Genomic DNA, 16,548 nt, shown 5'->3' on the forward strand with positions numbered 1-16,548 from the left:
ACAAAATAAGTAAAAGGCACTGAACTGTAGGCTACATATAACCAATGCTTCTAGATCAAAAACAGCTACATGCCTGACGCGACGCGAAGCAGGACGCTGCAGACGAAGCTGCTGCAGTGCAAGCATGACGCTTCAGTAAGGATTGCGGGTGGAGTCGTGACGCAGACAGCCAGTCGACCAATCAAAGCCTTTGTTTATGCGTGCGGCGGGTTTATTCGACGTCGCGCGTTTGCAGCTGCGTTGTTGCGTCGCGTCGCATGCGGTGTATTCAGGGTGTTACTGCGCCACCATTTATAAGTGCATTCTGCTGTATGGCAAGTGGATTAAATCTTCTCTACTGCATCACTAACTCCTTTCTGAACTGTTATGGAAACGAAATGTAACCTATAGCCATATTTAACCTTAAGTGGCACAAAGCCACCGCAGAGACGCAGAGTCAGTATTTCACATAAGCATGGCAGAGCGCGGGACGTGCGCGGGTCTCATATATCACAGCGCGTCATTACATGGAGAAAAGGGGGAATATTTGACTCAGGTTAGTGAGGCTGAATGAGAAGACGATGGACAGCCGGACCGAGAATCCGACCAAGGCAGCGGGTTATCTGAAGGAGCTGAATAAGATCATAGAGACCCAACAGACGCTGCTGGAGCGGCAGAAGAGGCGCATCTTCGAGCTGGAGCAGCATGTGTCCGACCTGTGCGCCGAGAACAGCCGCCTGAAACACGAGTACCAGCGGCATCTGCTCACCTGCAGACTGCGCTCCATCCAAGAAACCAGCCCGCAACAGCAGTAAGACTCCTCTAATGCACTTCCTTCAAAAACCTGGTTCTGAAACAGATGCAAGCGAATACACAAGTCGCTTATATAAACAACACATTTTATGTGTTATACACCTATATGTTTTTATTTTCAGAGTTGGTCTCATTTCTCATGATTTGATATTAAAAAAATACTTAATTGCAATGTTCTTGCGTACAGAATTGTATTAAAGTACACTCTTAAAAATAAAGATTCCAAAAGGCTGTTTTTGCAGTGATGCTATAGAAGAACCATTTTGGTTCCCCAAAGAACCTTTCATTGAACAGTTCCTAAAAGAACCATTTTGAAGAACATTTAAAAAATCTAAAGAACCTTTTCTGCATTTGAAATGTTCCATGGATATTCAAGGTTCTTCATAGAACCACTGATGCCAAATGCCTTTATTTTTAAGAGTGTAAATGATAAGATTGTTCTTTTTATTATTATTAATGCTTTTAGCTAAACTAACTACTGAAACTATTTTCTGAATTGAAACTACACTCTTAAAAATAAAGGTGCTTCACGATGCCATAGAAGAACCTTTTTTGTCTAAATGGTTCCATAAAGAATCTTTAACATCTGAAGAACCTTTCTGTTTCACAAAAGGTTCTTTGTGGTGAAAGAAGGTTCTTCAGATTATAAAAAGGTAAGAAAGAGATGGTTCTTTTAAGAACCTTAGACTGAATGGTTCTTTGTGGAACCAAATGTAATGGTTCTTCTATGGGATCGCTATAAAGAACCTTTATTTTTAAGAGTGTAGCATTTTGAATTGGTGAGTGACTCTACTGAAAGTAGCAATTAAGTTCACAAAAATTTGCACCAATTGAAAAAAATATCTCAGGGCTGAAAGTTAGAGAGGTCTAGGAAGCCCCCTGTGTTTCACACCTCTGCTTCAACTTCTAAAACATGACAGGTGAGATACACGCTCCAAATCACAACATCACACATTAGTCTACTGGCCCTTCAGGTTGATTTTCTTTCTCCTACCCAGTCTGTATTTTTTTCACACAATAATAAACCTGCTATACTTGATGTTGTCAAGAAGTTAAGCAAAGAATGTGGCACCTTCTCATTGCTTCTTAACTCCTTGACTCCAGAGACGGATATTTCCTCATAATGGCATTCACTGACTAACATTGTGCTCTCGAAGAGTATTTATTTCTGTAACTGGATCTTTGATTTCCTGGCAGAACATCTGCAGAGTAGACTCATACCATATTTATAGTCCAACATACCCTCTATCATGAGTCTGAGCACTGGGGTCCCACAAGGCTCTGTAAGCGGCCCTATACTGTTGTCCTTTTTGACATAGGCTATGGATGTATGGTCAAGCATAACTCAGTTAAGAAATGTGTGTGTTATTGTTTTGAGTCAAATCTTTTCAATAAACCGAACAGTTCTTGAGTCAAAACACTCTTTGACTCATTAAACTGAAAACAATAGTTTTTGGACATGTAAAGTTTGTAATTAGCCAAAAACTGATGTTTGAGCTGATAATGAGAGGATATGGAGTGTACAGAGGACCTGTCTGCTGCACTGGAAATAAAAGTACCATTTTATCACACACACTTAAGAGAATTTGTTTTAGCAATTTTATTAGTAATCAATTTCACCTACGCTCTTAAAAATAAAGGTGCTTCACGATGCCATAAAATAACCTTTTTTGTTTAAATGGTTCAATAAACAACCTTTAACATCTGAAGAGCTTTTCTGTTTCACAAAAGGTTCTTTGTGGCAAAAGTTGGTTCTTAAAGGAACACTCCACTTTTTTTGGAAATAGGCTCATTCTCCAACTCCTCCCGAGTTAATAAGTTGAGTTTTACCCTTTTGGAATAAATTCAGCCGTTCTCCTGTTCTGGCGATATCACTTTTAGTATAGCTTAGCATAGATCATTGAATCCTATTAGACCAATAGCATCGCGTTCAAAAATGACCAATGAGTTTCGATATTTGTCCTATTTAAAACTTGACTCTTCTGTAGTTATATCGTTCTATGCTAAGCTATGCTAAAAGTGATATCGCCAGAACAGGAGAACGGCTGAATGGATTTCAAAACGGTAAAACTCAATTTATTAACTCAGGAAGAGTTGGAGAATGAGCCTATTTCCAAAAAAAAAAAAAAAAAAAAAGTGGATTGTTCCTTTAAGATTATAAAAACGTAAGAAAGAGATGGTTCTTTAATGAACCTTTGACTGAATGGTTCTTTGTGGAACCAAAAATGGTTCTTCTATGGCATCGCTCTGAAGAACCTTTTAAAGCACCTTTATTTCTTAAGAGTGTAGTCATGTATTTTAGAATGGTTTGTTGTAAATACAAGCTATATTTGTAGTAGGTTCTAAATTAATAGGATTAACTGACATATGAAATTAAAATAATCACCCGTAATAATAAAACCTTAATAAATAGTAATATGTTTGCATTTCAGAACATGTAATATACAGTCAAACCAAAAAATATTCAGACACCAGATATATTTTTTTTTATTTTTTGGGGTGCAGGGCACTATAGTTCATGTAAGTAAGTGATAATAGCAAAATAAAGTAAACTGTGATGAATTATACCCTCCCAAAAATCATACAATGGACTACCAGTAAAATTGATAAAGATTTGGGACCAACAATTATTCAGAAACTTTGACCTGACCATGTTTTGCTTAAGTGTTTTTTCTTTAATTGCTAATTTACACCACAGACTGAACAAAATTAAGCATTGCTTGGTAATTAGTCAGCAAAGTATTGATATTTGTCTGAATTTTTGGTTGATTGTAATCCATTACATACTGTACCTTTATCAAAGTTATCTGACATGATCAAGAACTAAACTATAGCCAATAACTGTGATAATGTGAGAAATTTTGAAGGTGTCTGAATAAATTTAGCTTTGACTGAACATCAGGGTGTCAGGATCATGCGATGAGCTAAAAGAATCATTGAATAATATATTTTTGTATTGGGTTGCTCATTGAAACCGTTCATTGATTTACAAAAATGAGTCAGGCTTACTTTTAATAGAAAGCATTGGGTCACTGACCATTGCCTCTTTAGACCACATTTAGTGCATGTCTTTTAATGGATAATGGATGCTTACTAATGCAAAAATTATTGATACTTGCACAGCAGTATTGGCACAGGATTCTTTCTGCCATGTTTTGCAATGATTGAAATCTCGAGATCATACACAGACCGAACTTAAGATGAAAGCTGCCTCAGGCCTTCTTTCAGATGCTGAATCAGGGGAGTTGTGAGGACAGGAGGACATTACAGGAAGCTGCAGGACAAAATGAGTCCTGATAATTCATGCTGTGTAGATTTGTCCAGCCAATTGAGTATGCAATGGTCTTTCCAGTGAAAACTGACAATGAATATGTGCAGCCAGGAACCCTGAAGATATGAGTATTTTGCAAACTACTTGGCTTTTTCATTTAAAAACAAACAAAATGTGAATGTTTTTAATGACAGTTTGCACATTCATGGGAAATTATATAGTGCTTATAAAAAGCCATGTTCTGTTCCAAAACCTAGTGAGCTATTAAGCCAAGAATGACTTTTAACAAAAGCCAAGACTATAATTGTAACTATATCAGCATCCAGACTAAAGGAAACAAATATTATGTTTATTTTGTGAACATAATCATTCATCAGATGGATAAACAATGCTCTTAAAGTGATTCCAACAAAGCAAATCTGTTTTCATTGTTATATTTGTGGTGTGGACTCTTTACAGCTCGAACATCATTCTTGGTTAAGGCAGCAACTTAACTATCATGGAAGCTCATAAATGACTGAATAAGTAAAGTAAAGTAGAGTTCATTCATCTAAAGTATGAAGGATCAAGCTGAATTATTTGTGCATAACCTAATTGATCTTCATGAATTAATGCTTAGCCATTTTGTGACCATTAGTACAGCATATATAAATCAATAAGCACCCCATTTACAGCAGATGAAATATGTGGAAATTCATCAGGGTTTTCTGTCAAGGTTTAGCAAGAGAGAGAACCCAAACGCAGAATGAGCTTTAAACAGTTTATTGACTGGACAGGGCAAACAGGAGGTAGGGACAGGAAGACAGCCCACACGGTAGGCCGGGGAACACACGACAGGGGAGGCCAGGCAGGTGGAGGAACTCAGGAGGCAAGGCAGGAACCTACAAACACACATAAAAGACAAGACAACAAGAAACGAGGAAAAACCCCAGATGAAAACTAAAACTAGCAAAAACAAAGACCGGGCAAAAGTAATAACTTTCAAAACTAAAACTGAGGGGGAAAATGAGGGAAAAGGGCAAACAAAAGGAAATACTAAAACTAACTAGATAAAACTAAAAGAAACCAAAAGGATAAAGGATAGGCTATAAATAAAAGACTAGAAAAACTAGCAAAATGGTACAGCTAGGAAACTAATAAATAATCTAATAAACTTCAAAAGAACTAAATGAAAAGCTAGACTGACTAGAAGAGAGTAATGAGGAAAAAGCACTATAACTAGCTGACTAACAATAACTTCCTTTACACAAGAAACAAATGCAACGAACCAGCAGAGAAGTGAGGGAAGGTGCACGCTATAAAAGGAACAAAGCATATGAGGATCAGGTGAACATAATCAAGTAAATGAGGACTAGACTGGGGCTTTATCCGAAATCGCCCCCTATACCCTCAAATAGGGCACTATTTGAGGGGACAGCCATTTTAAGTGGTGTTCGAAACCATAGTGGACGTTCCCGAGTGCACTCATTCAATCCCACAATGCACCGCAAAAACGAGTGTACAACCGATGTACGCACAACAGCTAGAGATAACCCATAATGCACTGTGAGTCGCGTGCCGACTGAATTCCCGCGTCTCTCCAGATGATGGCGCCCGCAGCTGAATCATCCATCTGTTCATTTTACAACGCGCTCGTCTACTGCGTAATGCAGTGTACAACACAGGTACAAATTTGTTGTAAATTGATTATTAAATTGTTTAACCAAGGTTATTACATAAACTCCTTGACATAGTTCAAGATAAATCCTTTAATCTTACTACTCGACCTGTCCGTTTTAAATGATTGTTAAACAGTAAGCAATACTATGCAAAAGCAGCAGTCCTTCCGGTGCACTTAGTGTCCGAATTCACTCACTCATTTTCATTCACTCCTTCAAGTGAACTGTACGAGTGGACTAATGTAGGGAATAGTGAATAGGGTATAGGGGGCAATTTCGGATACAGCCTAGGACTAAACAAGGGGGCGTGGCAACTGAAAATGAGGAGGCAGGACCAGGGGAGCACATGGCCAACACAAACAAAGACACAACCATGTGCTCAGGCACAAGACAAACAAAGAGACATTAAACAAAGACAAGACTGACAAGGCTGTCATGGAAGGACCCTGACAGTTTTCCATCAAACAGCTGCTGCAGTGATTCTGAGATTTCATAATTCAGCTGCCCTTAAAAATATACTTCAAAGATTTGAAGCACATTACAAGTGCATGTTCAAAACAAATTAATGCACTTTTTTTCACAAAAGTATATGACCCATACATTCACTGCAAAAAAAAAGAAAAAGGTTTGTCTTGTTTCCAGCCAAAATATCTAAACGTTCTTTAATCAAGAAGGATTTTCTAGACGAGTCAAAATTATTGTCTTGTTTTCAGAAAAAACAAGTCAAAATTAAGTGTTTTTGCTTGAAACAAGCTAAATAATCTGCCAATGGGGAAAGAAAAATAATCTGTTTGAAATAAGATTTTTTTTTTGCTAAACCCATTGGTGGATTATTTTGCTTGCTTAAGTTTTTTCTAAAGAAAGTAATTTTTACTTGTCTAGAAAAACCTTCTTGATGTAAGAATTTTTAGATATTTTGGCTGGAAACAAGACAAAAAATCTAATTAAGAAAAGCATTTTTTGCGTTGTTATAAATGTACATGTGAGAAAAAAACTTTTCCACTGAAAATCTTTCTCTTCACCCTGATTTTTATTCTTAATACCATACAATTTTAACCATACGATTAGCTCTTTTTAATTGCTTAAATTTTAAACTATATTAATCTATATTAAGCAAGACTGTTGGTTCTTCATTGTTCTTTATTCTCATCAAGCAGCTGTACTGTGTAACACAGGAAGCTAGCAGTAAGTCGGAGCAGTGGCCAATGTCTTTAATGCATCTTTTCTCATGGAGTGGTGTGACGTTTATTACAGTGGCGGCTCTGAACAGTGCAGTGGGCAGCTGAGAGGAGACTCACCTCTAATGGCTTTTGTTCTAATGTTACAGGCTTGAGATCTGTTAAATCCGCAGGCATTTGTCTTCCAGCTCCAACATAATGTTAGCATTTCAGTGAGAATATGTAGCAGAGTCTGAGCAACCAGCAACCTTTGAAGATTAAAGCCAATGTACTGTGTCTATCTATACAAGTCAGTGGTACATTTATAGTTTTAACATCAATGTTGCATGTACTGCAGTTGATGCTAGACAGTTAAATTGCAGTTTGTTTGAATTAGAGCACTAATGAGCTGGGTCATTGCTACAGATGCGGATGGTTTAGTACAGAGTGCTGCAGCTGTGACGTCAAAACCAAGAAGACTAATTCACCACTTGTTTCCCTTGAAATTTTCCTGTGTTTTTTTTTTTTACATTCTTATTCACGAATAAAATAAGGTCTGTGGTAGACGTAACTTGACAATAGTGTTGACTGTTGTACAATGTAAAATGCACACACCAGACTAAATGTGGCTACTAATTACAAACATTTCTTCCAAAGTTTTTTTTTTATGTTTTTGCTTCAAAATTCAGTATGGGTGTGTGTCATCAAGTTATGTTTACCACAGACCTTATTTTACTCATGAAATTTTTTTATTTACTCTTTTTAAGTAAAAAAAAAAAAAAAAATCTCAATGGGAATCCGCGGCACATTAGTCTTTTGGTTTTGACGTAATGGCTGCAGCACTCTATATACAGACACAGTGCAGAAAACTCTTTGTTCATGTCTGAAATATATGCTGGAATTTGTCATTATAATACCCCTTATGAAAAAGAAGTTTATTCCAGTGTGCCATTAGTATACTTCTTTTAAACAAAAAATATGAAAGTATACTTTTTTGCTTTACTTTCTCAGTAATGTACTTAAAGTACTTTAAGTATACTTGACTTATACTTAGAAAAAGTATATTTGAGCTCTACTTGTGCTCTGAGAATCCGTGTTTTCATTGTTATACGCTAGGGGCGCTATTACACATCTTCAGTACAGAATTTCCAAAACACAAGTGAAGAAGAAACCGACACAACAGATGCTTCCACATGTAATCTAACACAATCGTCAGACATAAAACAGCACCAAACCATAGATACCCTTACCAAAAAGTAGTATACTTAAATTTATTTTATTAAGTATAATTAAGTAAAGTTCAAGTATATTTGTAAATATACTTTATGTAGTAAGTATACAAATATCGATGTACTAATATACTTTATATAAGTGTACTATTTCAGTACTCCTTGGGACTAAATTGGCCCACTTTCTAGTATATAAAAGTATAATTTAAGTATACTTCAAGTATAACAGTAGTAAACTTTGAGTATACAACTAGTTTACATCTATATTTTCAGTTTGTACTACAAGTGTACTAAAGTGAACTTATAGGTACTGATAGTTTACTAATTATATACTTTTTTATGCGTTTTTAGTACACTTTGAAGTATACTCTCAGTAAACTACTAGTTTAGTAGTTTTATACTGCAAGTATACTCGTACGTTTTCTTTAAATGAACTTTTCATCATACTTTAAGGATACTACTATGTCCCTATAAATTATTAAATATTCATTTGTATATATTTTGTTATATGAATATACAAACATACAAAACATCAAAAGAAAGAACAGGGTATCTGTTTGTAAACAAACAAACAAACAAAAATTCTGGCTTTTTAAATAAACACTTGAATGTGGGTAAATTTCATGAATAATAAAAAAAAAACAATAACAACAAAAAGCTAAAAAATAAATAAATAAATAAATAAATAAATAAATAAATAAACGTAGATGGAGTTGATCAACACCCCAAAGCTTGACAGTCATTATTTCCTCTTCATGGGTCACCATTTTATTCCATAATGTTACACAGTTGTCCATATCTATAGTTTTGATGCTGTTTTATGTCTGATGATTGTGTTAGATTACATGTGGAAGCACCTGCTGTTTCAGTTTCCTCTTCATTTGTGTTTTGGAAATTTGGAAAGCACAAGTATAGCTCAAATATATTTAGACTTTTCTAAGTATAAGTCAAGTATACTTAGATGTCATTTTAAGTATATTTCTGAGTATATAAAGCGCATTTCTGTGAAGTAGACAGAACGTATACTTTCCAATTTTTAGTTTAAAAGAAGTATACTAATGGCACACTGGAATAAACTTCTTTTTCGTAAGGGTATGTAAAACTGTGTAACGTTATGTAATAAAATGTTGACCCATGAAGAGGTAATAATGACTCTCAAGCTTTGGGGTGTTGATTGACTCCATCTGCGTTTTGATTATCATGAATAGTCTTTTTTTTAGCTTTTTGAAACTTACCCACATTCAAGTGTTATTAAAAAAGAATGCATGAAGCTAGAATTTTTTTTATTTTTTGTTTACAAGCAGATACCTTGTTCTTTCTTTTGATGTTTTTATGTTCAGATATTCATATAACAAAATATATTCTAATGAATATTTAATAATAATTAACAGGGACATAGTAGTATACTTAAAGTATGATGTAAAGTTCACTTACGAGTATACTTGCAGTATAAAACTGAGACTATACTTCAAAGTGTAATAAATATGCATAAAAAGTATTTAATTAGTAAACTATCAGTACCTATAAGTTCACTTTCAGTATACTCACAGTACAAACAGAAAACATAGATGTAAACTAGTTGTGTACTCAAAGTTTACTACTGTTATACTTAAAAGTATACTTTTATATACTAGAAAGTGGGCAAATTTAGTCCCAAGGAGTATTATAATAGTACACTTAAAAGTATACTACTAGTACACTGATATTAGTAGACTTACTACATAAAGTATACTTAAATTATACTCAAACTTTAAGTAAGTATACTTAATAAAAGTAACATCAAGCATACTTCTTTTTGGTAAGGGACTGTAGTGACACTTTTAAAAAAAATACACAAATTTACAATAAATGTTAAACGTTTAGGTTTATCAACAGTTTTACATTTCAGTGTGACTCTAAATGTGATTTTGATTCATGCTACGCTGCTTAGATATTTTATTTTTGTCTTTTTCAGACCGGAATATGGCAGTACAAGAATCGTCAGGTCAGTTTTATGTCTGCTTCTATTGTATTGGTGAATATTTTCTGAATTTTAAAATATACTTAATGTCTATTATAAACCACATTACCCTGTGAGTGGTTGCCAGTGCATTGTTATTCATTGCTAAGGTGTTTAAGGTGTTTGAGTGTTCATTTGGGTGCATCACATTCGGTGACAGCAGCTGTCCTGGTTCGCATCCACATGCGTTTAATTGGAGCAGCATTGGCTCGGACGTTCTGCTACAGACTGGTGTGAAGTGGCTGGTGTCTGTGTTGTGTTTCTGTCTACAGAAGACATGCCTCTCTTCCTGTGGAAATGACAGACAGTCCCAACAGCCTCAGATCAGCCGTGTGCAGGAGAACTGTGCCGTGCCGACAGTGGAAGTCTGCATCTTTTGGGTACAGTAAACCCTCATCCTTATTTAGATCATATTGTTTGTATACATTGTTTGGCTACTTTGTAATTATTTCCTTTGTCCAATTTGATGAAGTCTTATCATTAGACACTGACAGTAAGTCACAGTTCATCTTTTATTTTTATACATATTATAGCTAGTAAAAGATGCCAAACTAACATCTGCAGGTAATTAGGCACATTGCTAACTGAAACACACCCAAAGAATATTTATATTTATGGTTATCAGAATCAGCTAGATTCACTTCATGCTGTATGTGTAAAAATCACAGTCACTCTGGTGAAAAACACCAAACACTAGGATATGAAGATGCTTGTGATGTGATGAATGTGTTAGTAGTTTGGTGTCATCATAAAATGTGACATTTCATGTTCTTCATTTGGCTTTGATTGTGAGTTTGTTGCTGCAATTGAAACTAATAGGGCCACTGTTATTATATTGTAGCTTTGTAGCATTCATGGGACATTTAAGGAAAGAAAGCTACATTTTATTTGCATTTATTGGGTTTGGCAGACTGTGTGAAAGGTACTCATAGCAGAATACATGTGTTCATATAAAAGACAAAGGCAAAGTTGACAAAGGCAGAATGGGCTGATAACTGAAGGTGCTGTAAACTTTTATCTTTTGAAATAACACACATACAGTATCTCACAAAAGTGAGTACACCCTCACATTTCAGCAACCATTTTAGTATATCTTCTCAAAGGATAATACTATAGAAATAAAACTTGGATATATTTTAGAGTAGTCAATGTGCACCTTGTATAGCAGTACAGATTTACTGTCCTCTGAAAATAACTCAACATACAGCCATTATTGTCAAAATAGCTGGCAACAAAAGTGAGTACAGCCTAAGTGAACTTGTCCAATGTGTCAATATATTGTGTTAGCACCATTATTATCTGGCACTGCCTTAATCATTCTGGGCATGGAATTGACCAGAGCTGCAGGTTGTTGCTGGGATCCTCTTCCACTCCTCTATTATGACATCACAGAGCTGCTGGACGTTAGACACATGGTGCTTCTCCATCTTACGCTTGAGGATGCCCCACAGGTGCTTAATAGGGTTCAGGATTGGAGACATACTTGTCCACTCCATCACCTTCAGCTTCAGCTTCCTCAGCAAGGCAGTTGTCATCTTGGTGGTGTGTTTGGGGTCGTTATCATGTTGGAAAACTGATGTTCAGCCTAGTTTCTGAAGGGAAGGTATCATGTTCTGCTTCAGAATGTACAGTACATAATATAATCCATGTTTCCCTCAATGAACTGCAGCTCCCCAGTACCAGCAACACTCATGCAGCCCCAGACCATGATGCTACCACCACCATGCTTGACTGTAGACAAGAGACAATTTTCTTGGTACTCCTCACCAGGGCATTGACACACATACTGGACACCATCTGAGCCAAACAAGTTTATCTTATAGTCTCATCAGACCACAGGACATGGTTCCAGTAATTCATGCTCTTGGTTGTCTTCAGCAAACTGTTTGCGGGCTTTCTTGTGAGCCAGCTTCAGATGAGGCTTCCTTCTGGGACAATGTTTATGCAAACCAACTTGTTGCAGTGTGCGGCGTATGGTCTGAGCACTGACAAGCTGACCTTCTACTTCTGCAACCTTTAAAGCAATGCTGGCAGCACTCATGCATCTGTTTATTGAAGCACAGAACAAGTGCTTAACTTCGTTGATCGACCCTTGCGAGGCCTGTTCCGAATGGAACCCATGTTGGAAAATGTCTCAGGTTACGTATGTAACCATGGTTCCCTGAAGGGAACGAGACGCTGCGTCGAACGCTTTGGGAACGCCCCCAGCGTGACCGCGTTCTGAATCATGTGTGCAACTAGTCCAGTAGGAGTGTGAGACGTCACGGGCGTCATGACGTCACCGACCAGGAACCACAGCAAGCGCTGCAGGGATGCCGAAGTATGGCTAAGAGACGCAGAGTCTCATTCCCTTCAGGGAACCATGGTTACATACGTAACCTGAGACGTTCCCTTTCAGGTAACTCGAGCTGCGTCGAACGCTTTGGGAACGAGAATGCCCTTGCCGCCATACCGAGAGTAGTCCCTGCCAGTCTGGGTAAGGGGACAAAGGAACCATAAGAGGTCCAAGATAAGAGCCCGAAAGTAGGGCTAAGAAATGCCCGAAAGTAGGGCTTGGAAAAGGCCCGAAAGTAGGGCTAGGAGAGGAAGTGTCTCGGTGAGGTCCGAGCCTATCAAGGCGAGAGGACAAAGGAGCCAGGAGCGGCTCTAAGATCAGGAGCGGCTTTATCTAAGATAAAGGTTAAGGGCGTAGACCAGCCCGCCGCATTACAGATGACATTATACTAGACAGGGTCAACCATAAGTGTCTCTCCGCAGCCACCAGGGCTGCTATAGACCGCCCAATGGAGCGAGCGGTCTCCTTGGTGGCACGGAGAGACAGATCAGCGGTCTTCCGGAGCTCGGCTAGATCTTCAGGCCAAACTCCATCGCCCTCATCTAGCTGTTTCAGCAGGTCGGCTTGGTACGCCTGTAACACCGCCATGGTATGCAGACACGCACCAGCCTGACCTGCTGCCACATAACCCTTCCCAACGAGAGCAGAAGTTGTTCTCAGAGGTTTAGAGGGAAGGGTTGGGGCAAAGAAGATGCCGCGTCGGGAGACAGATAGCTCGCAAGCATCTGTTCCACCCGAGGCATCTCCTTATAAGCACACTCTGACAGCCCCGCCACGTGAGAATAGTGAGTGGCCGACGGGCTGTAGAGACGCGCCGAGAAGGGTTTCTCCCATGACGTCGACACCTCAGTGTGGAGGTCAGGGAAAAAAGGAAGGCTCCTGCGGGGAGGTGACGGCCAAGATCGCAGAAAATGCAGAAAATGATCATAATAACTGATCTGACAAGATCGACCTGGATACTAACCTTGACTATCAACTCCATACTCCAAACTATCAGATCCATACATTAATTCTTATTCATAAAAGCATGCTGACACTGATATACAGTAGACCTGTCCACCCAACATTTTGTATTGGAGCTTGTGATTTTGTCAAGTATAGAGTATCATACAGGGAGTGAATAGACTGGTGGTCTGTAGGTGTGCTGAGATGAGTTTAATTGTTCGGTTGAACATTGGTTGAAATGTTCTGTTTGAATGTGCTGCGATGTGTTATGTGCAGCCCTTTTATTCTTGCAGATGTGAGACTTGAAGGTGACCTGAAGTTTATGAATTTTTCATGGATTTTTTTTTCACTCTGTGCTTCAGCAGTTTTCACTGATTTGTGTTTGTTGAGAAGAAACAAATGTAGTTTTAACTCCAGTAATTCAGTCATCTCATGTCTTGTGAGATCACATCAGGTTCCCAATTAACACACATCTAGAGCTAACAGCTGTTTATTTCTTAAAGGAAGGTTTCAGGTTGAAATGCTCTAAAGCATTTGCAGAAGATTGTTGATTACTGCTAATCACCAGAGGGTCAGAAAGAGGGTTGAGACTCATCGTGTTTTGCAAATCTATGATTGTTTTTCATGCAAAAAACTTTAATAAGGTCTAAAAAAGAAACTACTGCGAACATCAGAATAGTATGTATGTATTATATTTTATTTTCATTCAGTGAGTTCTTGGGAACAATCAAGCAATGTAAATATGTCACATTACACCATAGAAGTACGCTACATGACAAAACAGTGAATTTAAACGTGCATTTACACATATGATCCAGTGAATGTGATGAGAATATAGTTTTATTAGAGGACACATGTTGATGTGATGTGGGGCAGAGATCAGCTCTCACTGCACTATGGGCTGAAGTAACCTCAAAGATATAAACCCCTCTGAAACAAAGCCTCATCCAGAACAGTGCCGTGTCCTTCACGCTCATGGGACGAGCTGTCAGTGTGTGTTAGGGACGAGCTGTCAGTGTGTGTTAGCCGCTGGTGAACACACAGAGAGAGAGAGAGAGAGAGAGAGAGAGAGAGAGAGAGAGAGAGAGAGAGAGAGAGACAGAGAGACAGAGAGAGACAGAGACAGAGAATTTTTGAATTTTGACAATCCTTTTATTACAAAAAAATCATATCAGCATTCATAAAAGCAAAATCACATAAAATTCTTACATTAACACTTCTGAAATAACTAGTTCATTATCAACTAATGAACACAGCACATTGTCACAGCACCATTCAATTTCAAAAATATTCAATGTACTCATTAGTTTATAAAAATTAAACTCAATAACAAGTCGTGATTTTACCATTTTTTTAAAAGTTGTTATAAGTTCTTGTTCTCCTTTCTGTTCAATTTTATTTCTCCTAGTTATATAAATGGCTAATTTTGCAATACCAACAATAAAGTTAAGCAATTGACATTTATATTTTTTCTTAATAGTATACATACAACCAAGAATAAAATCCCGCTTTGTGAAACATACCTCAAAAGATTCAAAAAGAAGCTTTAGAAAACTAAACAAAAACAAGAGTCTGTTACAAAACATAAAACAATGAAACACAGTCTCCCTTTCATTGCAAAAAGGACAATTCTCACTTACATTTGGGTTCAACATTGCCACAAAAGAGTTAACTGCTATAGCCCCGTGGAGTATCCTCCACTGAAGATCACCAACTCTTTTAGGTAATGGAGGTTTATACAAAATCCTCCACACTGGTTTTGTTTTTTCAGTGATCTCTAATGTGTCTCTCCATACTGTATCACTTCTATTTAACCATTTAATATTCGTCACTTTCACAATGCTTCTATACAATGCTTTCCCTTTAACTTCAAAGAAGTCAATTTGCACATCAATTTCCTTCTTCAACAAGGAATTAATGTCATTAAATGAAGAAAGATCAGGTACAATACTTATATCTGGGAAAAAATCTTCACAATCTGGAAAAATACATTTCTTTTTGTACTCATCAAGTAAAATTCTTTCATGTACATTCAAAGCCCCTTGCAGTTTATCTAAAAAACGTTTAATATACCGTGCAGATTTTACCTTTAAAAAGGCTGAAACTGTTTCCACATCACTAAAATCAGGACCTGCTTTATTTAAAATGTCTTTCAACTGTAGAGATCTACTTCTGTACAACAAATCCTTAAGACCTGGTATTTCGTCACCAGATACATCGAGACGTGCTCCACACACAATGGGCTCTTCAAGTAACCAGTACAGAGACATTAATGGTTCCATCCATTGAGACTTAAAAAGACTCCATATTTTAAAGAGATTTCGATAGAAAACAGGAACTCCTCTAAAATCAAATTTTTTGGAGTCCATCAAAAACAAAACATTGTCCAGGCCAAATCCATTTATTCTGTGTAAAATGGATTGGGCCACTGGTCTCCATACCAGTCTTTCAGATCCTGTCAAAAACTTCTGCAAAAACTGAAGACGAAAAGCAGCACATCTACTTGACAAATGCACTAGGCCTTGGCCTCCATCTTCTTTAGCCAGAAACAAAACACTCTGAGGGATCCAATGCAAATTGTCCCAAAAAAAGTTCACTGTTTCTGTTTGAATTTTTGCTAAGAGACCAACTGGAGGGTCAATGCATGCAAGTCTATGCCACAGGGAAGAAGCCGCAAGATTGTTGATTACGAGTGTACGTCCTTTAAGAGACAACTGAGGAAGCAACCATTTCCATTTTTTCAAACGTCCTGTTACTTTATCTGCCATTCCTTCCCAGTTCTTCTGCATGAAAGCTTCATTGCCTAAGAAAACACCAAGATATTTTAACCCATCTTTTTTCCATAATAAGCCTCCTGGCAGAGTGGGATTTCCTCCTTCCCATTTACCAATCAATAAAGCGTCACTTTTTCCCCAATTTACAGTTGTTGATGAAATGTCCTTAAAATCATTAACAATTTGTTGTAACATTTTAACATCATCACTATCATTTGTAAAAACAATAACGTCATCAGCATATGCAGATAAATGGAAAACATTATTACACTGTGGCAATGTTAACCCCTTTAACTTATTTCGTAACATAGACAGCAGTGGTTCTATAGCCAGCACATATAATAGCCCAGACATAGCACAACCTTGTCGAACCCCTCTTTGTACATTA

The 16,548-nt window shown here is 37.4% G+C and overlaps 1 protein-coding gene across 1 annotated transcript in view; it reads left to right on the forward strand.

The window, feature by feature from the left end:
• Positions 1-272: 272 nt before the first annotated feature.
• Positions 273-16,548, forward strand: part of iqsec1a (IQ motif and Sec7 domain ArfGEF 1a) — a 45,654-nt gene continuing 29,378 nt past the window's right edge. The window contains exons 1-3 of the mRNA XM_073823037.1: positions 273-790; positions 10,062-10,091; positions 10,379-10,486. Of these exons, the coding sequence (XP_073679138.1) occupies positions 561-790; positions 10,062-10,091; positions 10,379-10,486 (368 nt within the window). The 5' untranslated portion in view covers positions 273-560. The remainder of the gene's footprint in view (positions 791-10,061; positions 10,092-10,378; positions 10,487-16,548) is intronic.

The sequence above is a fragment of the Garra rufa genome, chromosome 18 (genome assembly GCF_049309525.1).
Source record: "Garra rufa chromosome 18, GarRuf1.0, whole genome shotgun sequence".
Lineage (NCBI taxonomy): Eukaryota > Metazoa > Chordata > Actinopteri > Cypriniformes > Cyprinidae > Garra > Garra rufa.